This window comes from Lynx canadensis, chromosome F1 (assembly GCF_007474595.2).
Source record: "Lynx canadensis isolate LIC74 chromosome F1, mLynCan4.pri.v2, whole genome shotgun sequence".
Classification (NCBI taxonomy): domain Eukaryota; kingdom Metazoa; phylum Chordata; class Mammalia; order Carnivora; family Felidae; genus Lynx; species Lynx canadensis.
Window position 1 is genome coordinate 24094025 of NC_044319.2, and position 13179 is coordinate 24107203.

Below are 13179 nucleotides of genomic sequence, written 5' to 3' on the forward strand. Positions count from 1 at the left end.
GAACACTATGGCTACCTGCCCATCCCCTTGAAGTCCATCAGACCCTGCAGGAAGACATAGAGAAACCTCATCCACGTCCAGATAGAAGCAATGAGTGAGTGACCAGGAGCTCGGGTGATGGCTCTTGCTCCATTGCCACCGTGACACACCAGCCACCTTTCCCTTCTCCCAGGACTGTGATCTCACAGTCATCCGTCTGCCTTGGCTGAACTATAGCTATTCATTTGTTAATTCATTCTTAAACTTTTCCTTTGTGACATAGAATATGACAAGGTCTGCCTTAGGGAGCTTCCGATCCAGATGGAGGGCTGGGTACGCAGTAAATACATTTTGTACAATATCAGAAGGGCCGTGTTGGTATTTTGTGGTGTAGATTTAAACTCAAAACTTTTATGCTTTCTAATTATATGACTTTGGAAAAGTAATCTAACCCCCTTAGTTATGAAATAGAGATAAAGCTTTAGTGTTTGGGGGCAAATTCTCCATTCTATCTATCTATGTATCTATCCATCTATACTTTATACAAATAAAGTCTAATAACAATAATTATGACTTCAACTTAATAATAGGTTATCATGTAACAGATACTATGCTAAGCATTTTTTGTATATTGTCTCACTAACCCAACAACAATGACAGGGGTTTTTTATATCCCCATATTAAAGACGAAGAAACTGAGGTGGATGAGAGAGAGTGTAAGTAACTGTTCTAGATCGTTTTGCTAAACAAATGACAGATGGGGATTTTAACCAGTCTTGCTATCTGCAAACCTCACATCCTTAAACAGTGCATCGTTATTGCCTCTGGGTCTAGAATGATGTCAGAATTGGTAAATGCTCAATAATCACTCGCTATCATAATTATAACGTATAACGTTCAGTGGTGGCTAAAGGAGAAGGTAATGGCAAAACCCTGCCTAGGGGAGGATGTTGGAAATGGCTTCCCAAAGAGGGAATATTTTCAGTTCATTTTCATGCAGCATCTGAGAAATCTCTGTTATCATCACTGGAGTATAGGAGGTACATTTGTGGGCAAGTAGCGGATGGTTGGGAGACACGGCAGGAACTGAGGCTGGAAAGTGGGCAAGAGCCCAGCCAGAAGGACCTCTAAATGTATAAGGTGGTGTTTGGACTTTTCCTGAAAAGAGAGGAACTCTTAAAGGGATTTTTATCAGAGAAATGTCAGGTTGAAATCTGGATTCTAAAGGCCACCCTCCATGGTAAGGGTAAGTATGGCTGGAATAGGCGGCGGGACAGTGGATGGCTCAGGCCAGAGGCGAAGAAGGTCGTTTTGACATTACATGGTAACCTAGGCAAAGATGGTGAAGGATCTGAGCTGGGGCAGGAACAGGGGGGAATGGAGAGGAAGGAAGAGATTAGAGAACCTTATGACATAGTCTTGAAGGGATTAACCAAGAGTCTGTAGCTGAGCAAAAGGGAAGCAGAGAACAACTTCTTAGTTCTGACTTGAGTGTTTGGGGATAACAGTAAGAGTTTTAAAGGGTATACAGCATGTAGAATTAAGGAGACATTTGCAAAGAAAAGTCATGAGTTCGTTTTTAGACCCATTGAGTTGCCTGTGAATATCTATTTCCTGCTCCCCACCCTCAGACAGTAAATGCCTTTTTTGTCATGTTCATCTCAAAAAGAATGGCAAATAAAACCCAAAACCAGCAGAAGATAGAAAATAATAAAGATTAGAGCAAAATCAATGCTATTGAAACCAAACAAACCAAACAGAACAGATCAATTAAACCGGGAGCTGGTTCTTTGAAAGAATTAACAAAATTGATACACCCCCTAGCCAGTTTGATCAAACAGAAAAAGGAAAGGACCCAAGTAAATAAAATCAAGAATGATAAAGGAGAGATCACAACCAACACAGCAGAAATACAAACAATAATAAGAAAATATGGTGAGCAATTATATGCCAATAAATTGGGCAATCTGGAAGAAATGGACAATTCTTAGAAACATATAAACTACCAAAACTGAAACAAGAATAAATAGCAAATTTGAACATACCCAGACCAGTAAAGAAATCGAGTTAGTAATCAAAATCTCCAAAAAATGAGTCCAGGACCAAATGACTTTCCAGGGGAATTCTACCAAACATTTAAAGAAGAGTTCACACCTATACTTTTGAAGCTGTTCCATCATGTTCATCTCAAGGCATAGCCCTTTGCCTGTCACCTAGTAGACACCCAGTAAAGATTTGTTGGCTAAGTGAATGAATAAATGAACACATGGGTTTAGGTTGACATGACCAGTGAGTAGATGGAGAGATAAGTCCATCAAGCCTAAAGATGTTGAGTAGGGATTCCATAACAAGATAATGTGATATCACAGAATTTCAGTAAAACAGGAGCATGAGATGTGAGTCTGATAAAGACTGAGAAAAAATCCAGTGCAGTTTTTCAGATAATACCCATGATAAGAATGGTTTCAAAAAAGGCTGAATCAGAACTCAAAGTGTTGTAGAAGTAATTAAGAAGCAAAGAAATAGAGAAAAAAAGCAGAGAATTTTTTTTAACAAACATGTTTGGGACCAGAGGGTAAGGAAGACAATAATAATTTAAAAGAGTCATCAGAAGTTTTCTTTAAATAGCAGATTCTCCTACTGTATTTATATAAGCTTCTGTTTGCAAAATATCAGTCTGCTCAATATACGGGGAGCACATCAGTGGTGCTGAGCAAGTACATACACAGACTATACGTGGATGAGGGCAAGCACTCCTCCCGTCACAACCTCTGCATGCTGATGTGCATGATAGCTTGCAAGCCATCCAGTCTTTCCTCATCTCAGTGTCCTGGGTTTGAAAAAGGCAACAAGAGACACTATTGTTCTCTAAGTATGTAGAGAATAACAGGGATAATGTAGAAAAAAATCCCCAGCATTCATGGGGGGGGGGGGGGCGGGGAATAAGGATTGACTAGGGAGTTGGTGCAGTTATAGTATTTCTTGAACCAGCCCATAGGAAGTTCCTTTGTGAATTTCTTTAACACATACTGTTTCTGCCTATTGTCTATGTTCTAGATGAGGGCAGCATCTTACTGCCTTTTATCCCAAGGACTCACCACAGGACAGGACATATGGTTGGTACCAAACAAGTATTTGCTCCAAGTATGGCCACACAAGCAAAAGAACAAATGAGGAAATGGATGAAAACTGTATTGCAAAGAGCACTGAACCGGAATGCAGCATAATGAATTTCAACCCAAGCCCTGTCACTTCTGGAGGGAGAATTTTCCACTCCCCCCCCACCCCCCCAGAGCTTTAGTTCCTGTATCTGTGGAGTGAGGATAATAGCACTTACTTTGCAGGGTTGGGAGGAGCAAAAACAAAACAAACCAAAACAAAACAATGTACACCAACTCCATAAAATATTGAAGGGTTGCTGTTATTAGGACTCAGTTTGACCTTGGTAATGTGTCACACACACACACACACACACCCGCCATCACTCCTGTTCCGTGCCTGCCAGACTTGACTCCAAGTAGATGCCAGCTCAGAGAAGCCCAAAGACTTACCTTCTCTTGTTTTCCACCATAGGACTGAGAGCACAGAAGCTTCCCTGTGTGTAGAAGCACACACATTGTCGATAAAGTTTTTTAAATTATATAAATTATAAATATGCATGGCACAATGCTACACAAGTAGAATTCATCTGAGAAGAACCTGTAATTTATAGCTGCCATTTCTAATCTCCCAGTGCATACCAGCTCTATTGCTAGGCACTTTATATGTGGCATTTTGTTTAATTCTTGAATTTACCTTCGTTAGTTATAATTCTGTTAAAATTTCAGATTCTGAATTTTAAAAGGTAGAACATAATTGGAGTAAGAAAAATAATTAGAAAATAAACCTTGGAGGATAGTAATGCAGAAATATAGACTGGAGGCCCCTGTAGGATTAAGGATTAATAATGAAATCATATCCGTCAAGTGTCCTCAGGAAAAACGGGCCAGATGTTAAATGCATTTTGCACAGCATCTGGAACCCAATGAACAGTAAAGAAACAGCTGCTAATAGACTACACCAATTGAAGCATTAGAACAGGAATTATATTATATTTATGTACAAACACTGAATGCCTTCCTACAATCTATGAGGGTACTGGGGATTCAAAACATTTTACAATCTCTGTTTTGGGTATATATATTTAACTGGAGACAAGGGACAAACATAAAAAAGACCCCAATGATGCAGGATAGTGCTTTGTGAAAGGAGAAGATTTAAGGGCAACTGGAATTTGGAATAGTGAGAAATTGTTCGGGCAGGTGTATTCTCTGAGAGCTTCAAGTCCTGGTGGTTGTCAAGCTGGGCTTTGCTAGAAGTGCACAGTTTACACAGAAGAAGTGATATGGTGAGGGCACTATAACAGAGGAAACTGAGCAAAGATACTGTTCGAAAAGCACTCTCACTCTACACGAGGTTTGGCTTTAAATAATAGAGGAAAATGAAGTTTGAAGGTTAGGGTGGCTTAACTGTCGTGGTCCCTGAATGCTCCACTAAAGCAGAACGCCATCCAGAAAGCAGTAAGGAGGCAAGGAAGGTTTTAGAAGGGAGAGTCAGGCTTTAAGTACTAAACACTTACTATGTTCCATGGATTGTTCAAGATGCTGGGGATACAGTAGTGAGTAAAATCAGCAGAAGCCCTGCCATCAGCGAATGTATATTCTAACACGAGGTGCAGACAATGTATCGAGGGAGCAGCCACATGAATATTTGGGGGAAGAGTGTTCCAAGCCGAAGGAACTGCAAAGGGTGTTTGGAGAGCTGGTAACGCTCCGGGAGCAAAAGGCCCATGTGGTTAGAGTACACAAAATGAGGAGTTGAGTAGAAGGAGATGAGATCATGAAGGAAGAAGTGTCCGGATCATGCAGAGCCTTGTGACCACAGTAAGGAATTCAGATTTTATTCTAAGAGTAACGGGACTCCATGTGGGATGGGGTGGGGGGAGTGGCATGACATTATTTATACATTTAGAAAGATCATTCTGTCTGAGGTGTGGATACTCGAGTATAGGAGGAGCGATACCTCTCGGTGAGAGGAGATGGTGGTTGGGATGCAAGATGTAGCAAGGAGGTAATGAGGAGCAGGTGGGTTTAGGGTATGTTTATTGGTAGAGCCAATGGGACCTACAGAGAACCAGATGCAGCCCACGAAGGAAAGCAAGGAATCCAGATGACACCAGGCTTGTGGCCTGGCATACCATTTAATGAAACGGGAAAAGATTTGGAGAGGGAAGTTTTGGTCATGTAAGCTTATGATATTTTTTTAACATCTGAATAGAGAGGTTAAGCGATATTTGGATAGGAGTCGAGTTCAGGGAAGAGACTCCATCTGGAGACAGACATCTGAGAGTCATCAGCATTAAAAGGACATTTGAAGCCATGGAACAGTGTGCATTTGTTTAGTAAAAGATCATAGAAAGAGAAGAGGGGAAGGAAGAGGACAGATCTTTGGGGGGAGTCAAACAGCCAAAAAGCTGGAAGGAAAAACTGAGAAGTGTCTCGGGAAGGAGCCAGATGATGCTGAGAAGCCCAGTAAAATGAGGATAGGGCAATTCTCATTGGTTCTGTCAAGATAAAAATCTGTGATGACCTTCATAAGAGCCACTGCGGTGCAATGATGAGGACACCAGCCCATTGGAGTGAGCCAAAGGGAGGACAATGGGGAGATGGGAAAGTGGAATCTTGTTGAGATGGGGAGAGAGAGATAGGATGGTGGCCGAAAGGGAGTGAGAGATCAAAAGCGAGGTTGTTTTGTTTTGTGTTTGTTGAGATAGGATTTTAGCATATTTATATGCTAACAAGAAGGATCCACTATATAAGGAGAACCGGATGATGTAGAAGAGAAGTTAGTTGTAAGGCTGAAATCCTTGAGAAAATAAGAAGCCTTGTCATCTAGGACAATTTTGGAGAAGTTGTCCTAGGTGGGAACAGAGATGCTTCTTCCACTCTAGCAGATGGGAAGACAGAATGTGTAGGTGCAGATGAGGCTGGCTTTGTGCACTGGAGGTAGAAGGAAAAGGTAGGTCTACTTCGACTTTGAGTATTTTCTTTATGAAGTACGTAGTACATCAGCTTGAGAGAGGTGCTAGAGGCTTCAGGAGGGAGGACAAGGCATAAAACAGATCTTTCAGTGAGTGGGAAAGTAGATTTACTATGGAAGTACAGTTGCATCATTTGGCAATGTCGAGTGCCAATTTGACATCTGTGGTTGTAATTTTAAAGTGATTCAGTCAACACAGTTATGTGAGTTTCTCTTTGCAGTATTCTTGGTGCTAAGTGGGTAATCAGGTACAAGCAGGATTGTGATTTTGCCAAACAAGAATCGTGGTAGCAAATGAAGAGTCTTTACAAGTGGGGCAAGAGTGCTAGCCCATTGGATTGGGTACCAATGGACATGAGGACCTGAAGGATGTGATGAAAGCAAATGTGGTAGTGAGTCACTGAAAGAGTGATGCAAGGACCTAGAAGCAGCCTGTTGGGTGGGTCACCATGTGGATGCTGAGATTTTAATAATTATGGCAGGGACAGCAAGATTGTGAGCCAAAGGCTGTCATTATCAGTGGCTGAGGGGGCATGACTAGGAGAGAGAGGGTGCTAAGATACACTTCAGAGAACCTGGGAGTTTTGAGGGATGAAAGGAAAACAGTTTGAAGTGAGTTGGGGGAGGTGAGAAAAATCAGCTTCTACTCTCACAGGTGACAGGGAGGCAGCATCCTTAAAGGAACGCCAAGTGTTTAGTTAAAATAAAAAGATGAAGAGACATTCAGAAAAAATAAGGGACCAAAAATGTCAAAGAGCTGATGAACTACGGACTGGAGCTTCAGAGATCAGAGGGAAAGAGCCCGGGTAGGGTGGGAGGTAGGAGATTGTAACAACAAGGAGCTAATACTTGCTGAAAGCACCGTGTGCATCGCTCCATATGTACTTACTCATTTCATATGTTAGGAGCTATATAGAAAATTTGAGAAGGTGCTTCCTGTACAGAAAATTGGGGGGTGAATGGCGGGAGGTTAGATCTTATAAAGGTGATAGAAATAAATGGGCTATATGAGGCATGAGGAGATTCGTCTTGCAAGCCAGAGCATGAGGTGATGGGAGATCTCAGGTGCCCATTCTCAGTAACAGCATTTTGGAGCAACGGAATGTCATGTAAAGGTTATTAAGATTATTGCATGTGAAATCAGAAGGTCCAATAACCTTACCAATTACTCACTATTTGATCTTGGGCACCAGTTGATTCACCATTTGACCTTGGGCAAGTCTACATCCGGGTGGGTCTCAATTTCTTCATCTATAAAAACAAACGACCAAAAAAATAAGTGAAGCTAAATGGTGTGGTTGACTATGAAAGCCCTTAACCAATTGCAGACTGTCAGGTGTGACTATTGTGGTCACGAACAGCACTGTGCTTGAAGAAGATTATTTTGACCATAGTGTGCATAACAAGTTAGAAGGAGGCAAGACTAAGTGCGTGAGTGTTAGAAAAATATTAAAACAGCCCAGGCATGGTGAGTGAGGACCTGAGCTAAGGTCGTAACTGCAGCAATTGAAGAAGTTCAGGACAACTTTTAGATTATGATGAAATGATTATGATTTAGTTAGGATTTGGTGCAAGCCCAATCTCTCCAAGATTTCGGGTTGCATGACTGGGCTGGTACATTGTACACTGGATGGTGTGTGCCCCAGTATGGACTATAGACAAGACAACAAGCAACGGTCACCCAGGAGCAAAGACTTAGCTAACTGAGCCACTGTGAACTCAGTCCAGTTGCTAAGGCCAACTTGATGCCAGTGGCTACCAAGGACCAGTTTTGGGGGCAGGCAGAGTGGGGGCGAGGGTCCAGGAGTCAGACTTCGGTTCACCTACCAGTTCTATCAGCTCTGTGACCCTGGGCAAGTTATATTTAAGCCTTTGTTTCTTTATCGGTAAAAATAGGGACACTCATACTTATCCCATAGTACCTGTTGTGAAGATTAAAATAACTGGGATTACATGTGTGGAGGGTGTAACCCAGAGTTCAGTGAGTAATAGGATCTCTACAATAATAGCTATGATGCTTATTCCTAGATCTTTTTTTTTTTTTTAATTTTTTTTTTTCAACATTTATTTATTTTTTGGGACAGAGAGAGACAGAGCATGAACGGGGGAGGGGCAGAGAGAGAGGGAGACACAGAATCGGAAGCAGGCTCCAGGCTCTGAGCCATCAGCCCAGAGCCCGACGCGGGGCTCGAACTCACGGACTGCAAGATCGTGACCTGAGCTGAAGTCGGACGCTTAACCGACTGCGCCACCCAGGCGCCCCGCTTATTCCTAGATCTTGAAACTATCTAGGAGCCAAAGAAGCATATTTTCCAAATTGGTGGTACAGTGGGGGACTGTGTCTAGGGAGGGATTCAGTGAGGGATTGATAAATTGGGAATGATGGTGTCAGAAACGACCCCAAACCAAAGCTGGTGTACAGGTTACCTTCGACTCTGATGAAACAAGGACACATCCCTTCTCCTGGCATAGTAAGTTTTATACATCTTACTTGCATCATTCCGTCTTTCCCAGTGGCTTAGCTCTGTCTTCAGTGACAAAACCCAGGCATAGTTCTCATATTTTTGCTCAATGGTGGCTTCTAGGAGCTAGCCACTTGTGGCTTTGGGGGGACACTTGTCCTGTGAATGCAGTGACTACCCGTGTTTGATGGAAGCAAAATGGCAGTCTCTTTGGCTGAAACGTTAAAGCCACCTAGCCATGTGAGTGCCAGACAGAGACCAACAGCATGAAAAGGGTAACTCAAAATATAACCCCCTCCCAACTCCCAGTCCCAAGGAGGGAGAGCCAGACAGCTCCTCAAACAACATTGTGAACAAAAAGGAGTTTGTATGTGAAGTTTCTTTCTCTTAAAAGCCTAACTCTGTACATGGTGCCCCCTTGATCAATATTTGTTGATTTAAAAAAAAATTAATGAGGAACGGGGTAAAGCAGAAAGGAACAAAATATTCTAGGCTCCCGGTGGAAACAGAAACACATGCACTGTGTACTCACGGAAATGTGACCATAGGGGTCAGGGTTGAAGTCATGAGACCAACAACTGTTGGGTTTGGTTTAGGAAACCTGTCTCACCACCTTCTAGAACTTCATGTCATTTGATCACAGGTGACACTGGATGTCCTGGTTTCTCTTTAATGTCCCAGGGAAGCATGAGTTAAACAAATAATACTCTATGGACAGTGTCTCAGTCAAAAGGGTGAAGAGGTTATGCTAGGATATCAAACAGTGACAAAATTCCACTGGCTGCATACAGCAATGGCTTACTTCTTCTTATGCAAGGTCTACAGTGGTCCTGGTGCCCTTCTGGGCGGCTGTCCTGCATATGTTAGCACATCATTCTAGGCTACTTCAAATGTGGGATTTCTCCTTTATCAACATCTGCTACTCTGGCCATTGTGGTGGGGCTGGGGTGGTGGGGGGCAGGTGGGGGGAAGGGCTTGCAGATCTGAGAAGCAGCAGTTCATGAGGCCATGACCAATTTCAAGGGTGAGGAAGTGATTCCTCTCCTAGGCCCGGAATGGAGGAGATGGGTACTGCTGAGTAGTAGTGAAGGCCACCGCCAACAGTTACTCCAACCTCTCGGTTACCAGCTCTGACTTAGTTTTCTTTCTATTATCCCTTTAAGGAAAACGAAATGAGTACTTTGAATTTATAATTCTAAAATTCTTCAAGACCTTTACAGGTTCCTCACTCAGCGTTGCTTCCGACCTTTCAAATGTGTAGTTCGCAAAGAGAACTTTTTTGGAGTATCGAATAAATAAATCTTTTACTACTTAAGATGCAGTGCCCCTCCCATCTGGAAATTTACCTGTGAGCCCTGTACCAAGTGCGGGGATGTGGTTTGGCCCCCAGAGGCGAGTTTGTGTTAAAATAAAGGACCTTTTGCATACCTGTAGCTAAACCTGCCTGGATGGGATAAAAATAGCCCCAGACTTTGGCCCTTTAAAATAGACAGAGAAGGCATTATTTAGAAGAAGTCTGGCCCAGTTCTGAGGTCTCTCATTATAAGCCGCAGTAAAGTAATAGCTTGAAAGTTACTGAGTTTTTACTATGCTAATTTACTGGGATGAGTGCTTTGCATACAGATCTCATTTAAATTTTACTACACCCTAAGAGATACACTTTTATTATCTTGATTTAACACATGAAGAAACAGGTTTGGAGAGGACACTTAACTAACTCTTCCAGACCTTCACAGACCAAGGTTTGGATTCAGGTCGTCTGACTCCAGAGCCTTCACGCTTAATCTTTACCCTCAAGGGAAATGGGGCGAATATTCCAGTCTGCATATAAATAAGTGTTCTCGAAACCCTGACCATTAGGGTTCCTGTGTAGCCACTCAGTCCTGGAGAACTGCTGAGTGGTTACCCCCTGTCCCGGACATCCAGGTGGTGTTCCTAGACATCAGATGTGTGGATGGAATTCTGTTCTCTGAGCCTTTCGCTAACAGAGTGCTCTGTGTGCTTCTTGTGTCTTCCAGTTGACCGTCCTCCAATGGAACCCTCCCAGTTTGTTTCCGTTGTCCCTAAATATCCAGACAAGATGGGATTTGATGAGGTAGGAAAGGTGTCTGTGTGTGCACGTGCACACATGTGCATGTATGTGGCGTGCTTACACGTTTGTATTAGAGCACAAGCCTGATGACACATTTGAGAGCCAGCAAGACTGACCTGGCTGCTGAAAAGGCATAGAGGTCTTGGGAAAATGACTCCGTTTTTGTTGCAGCTCAGCTTTCTTATCTTAAAAACTGAGCATCGTACACATCTGGAACTAAGGTAATATTGTGTGTCAACTATATCCAAATTAAAAAAAAAAAAGTTTTTTAAAGGAGCATCATGGTAAAGTGAATTAATCATTGAGTTAGAAAGACGTTACTGTTTAGTCCTGAGTGCAATTATATATTTTCTAGGAGCAGATATTGCTATATTTTGTAAACCTTTCAATCAAGATTCAAGGGTCAGGTAAGAGGGTATATGTTTTAGGTATTGGAGGACCTTAACTTTATTCTGAGTGGATGGAAACCATTCTGGAATAGTCTGTGCTTTATTTTCTCTGTGCTCTTCTTCCATGGACAAAGATTGAGGGTAGGGTTGAGAGGAAAATAAAAAGAAAAAAGAAACCTATAGTAAAATTCTGCCTTTCCGTGGGCAAGCACTTCATAATAGCACTCCAAGGGCCATATTTAATATAAAGTTTTTGCTTGTTTGTTTTTTAATTAATTGATTTATTTTTGAGAGAGAGAAAATGAGTAGGGGAGGAGCAGAGAGAGAGAGTGAGAGAGTGAGAGAGAATCCCATGCGGGGTTCGATCCCATGAACCACAAGATCATGACCTGAGCCAAATTCAAGAGTTGGAAGTTAAACCGACTGAGCCACCCAGGTGCCCCTATTATGAAGTTTTGATTGCATGAAGAAGGAAGCAAGAATATAAAGTGATGCCTCTCTCGGTAACGCACACAACAGCTACTTGGGAATGCCGGAAGTGTGCCTCCAAGTCATTGATCCTTTGTGGGTCCCTTATGTCACGTAGCCGCTGATCAGTATTCGAGAGCTTGATGATCTAGCTTGATGATCTGAGGCAGTGCCTCAGGAATCCACAAACTGAGATGGAATTTTTCCATGGATTCTGGATGTGTTGTAGGCCAAGCTTTGTGCTCTGTGCTCACTGCCACAGCTCCATGGCAAGAAAAAGCCTTGTTCGTCATCCTGCACTGTGTAGTACATGTCCCCAAAGTACAGCCGTCTACAAGCTGCTGGGATGGGAATTGCTATTTCTTCTGTAAAACCGATGGGGATCTGGACTTCAGGAATGGGAGGGAGTATTTCATGATTATTAAGTAGAAAAGACTTAGCGGCTGTGATGCTGTTTTCACCGAGGGCAGCATGGGAAGAGATGACTTTAATGTGGTAGAGAGGAATCAGAATGAAGTACAAAGAATTCTTTAAAACAATCAGGCTGCAGGAAAGTTGGTCCACACCACACACTGTACCAGCTTCTACATCTTACTAGAGGCGTCCTTTCCTGTAACTCTCATCAGCCCTCGGTTCTCTAGGTGAGAGAACCCGAGTGTCTTTGTATATATTCATTTCAACACATTCCTATGCGGACTGAAGCAAAAGAGATCAAATGGGACAAAACCAGGATCTTCTAGCTCTGGTCTTCCCATTTGGATGTGCATATAAGGACTGGGTTACCCCTAGAAGCCTTCTGGAAAATGCCAATTCTAGGAAGTGATATAGATACAGGAAGTGATTACCCTGGGCTCTAGAACAGAGATAAGATGGTAGAAAAGAGGATTTTCAGGGACCTTTTTCTTTCTCCCAGTACTCCCTGACCTTGTGGTGGTGTCTGGGCTGCATTTGGCTATGTAGCTCTCTCTCTGTTTGCTGTTCACGAAGTATGAGCAAGCCGTCTGTGTTTTTTCTTCATGGCTACAATTTTTATTGCACTTGTCCTGGCAGAAAACTGGGACTGAATTATTATTTACTAAAGTCTTCCCAGACCTGAGGTCTCTGGTTTGAGGCGACTTTTTGTTGCATATCTGTTCAGTTTTTGTTTTGTTTGGGCTTATTTTTGTTCTGCCGGAGTGGCCTCAGGTAGCTCCGTGTGTACACATGAGGAAATACCCCTTCCTTTCCGTATCTTTTAAAATCATGGGATGAAACGTGGCCCATCAAGGTGTGCCTCTAAACAGGAAGAACACGAAATGTGAAAGAACACAACCTATTAAGTTATAAAGTTCCAAGTAACAAGGCAAGTTAGAGTCACCACAGAAATGATGTTTAAAAAAAATAATTACCCAGTTATGTAGATAAGAGAAGTAATGAAATCACGATGCACCCAATTCACTTTGCCTTAACTCAGGTGGATAATTTCTTCAAAGGGGACATCTTGTTTTCCCATCAGTTTCTTTGCTCAGTGCTTTATAAAGGGATGGAAGTGAGAATGTTTTGTAAGGAGAGATTGAATGTTTAGTTAGTGTAGCTTTTGATCCAGTAAAACATAGAACATGTTGATGATTACATTAAAAGGCTATGTGAACCACAGCTTTGCCCCCAGTAAAGTCTGAACCCCAGCTGGTTACAAGACATAGTCTCTTCTTTATTCTGGACACAGCATAAA

At 42.4% G+C, this 13179-nt stretch overlaps 1 protein-coding gene across 1 annotated transcript in view; it reads left to right on the forward strand.

Annotated features, from left to right (window-relative positions):
- Positions 1–13179, forward strand: part of COLGALT2 (collagen beta(1-O)galactosyltransferase 2) — a 111762-nt gene that overhangs the window by 81161 nt on the left and 17422 nt on the right. Inside the window, 2 exon segments of the mRNA XM_030302896.1 lie at positions 1–94; positions 10538–10614. Of these exon segments, the coding sequence (XP_030158756.1) occupies positions 1–94; positions 10538–10614 (171 nt within the window).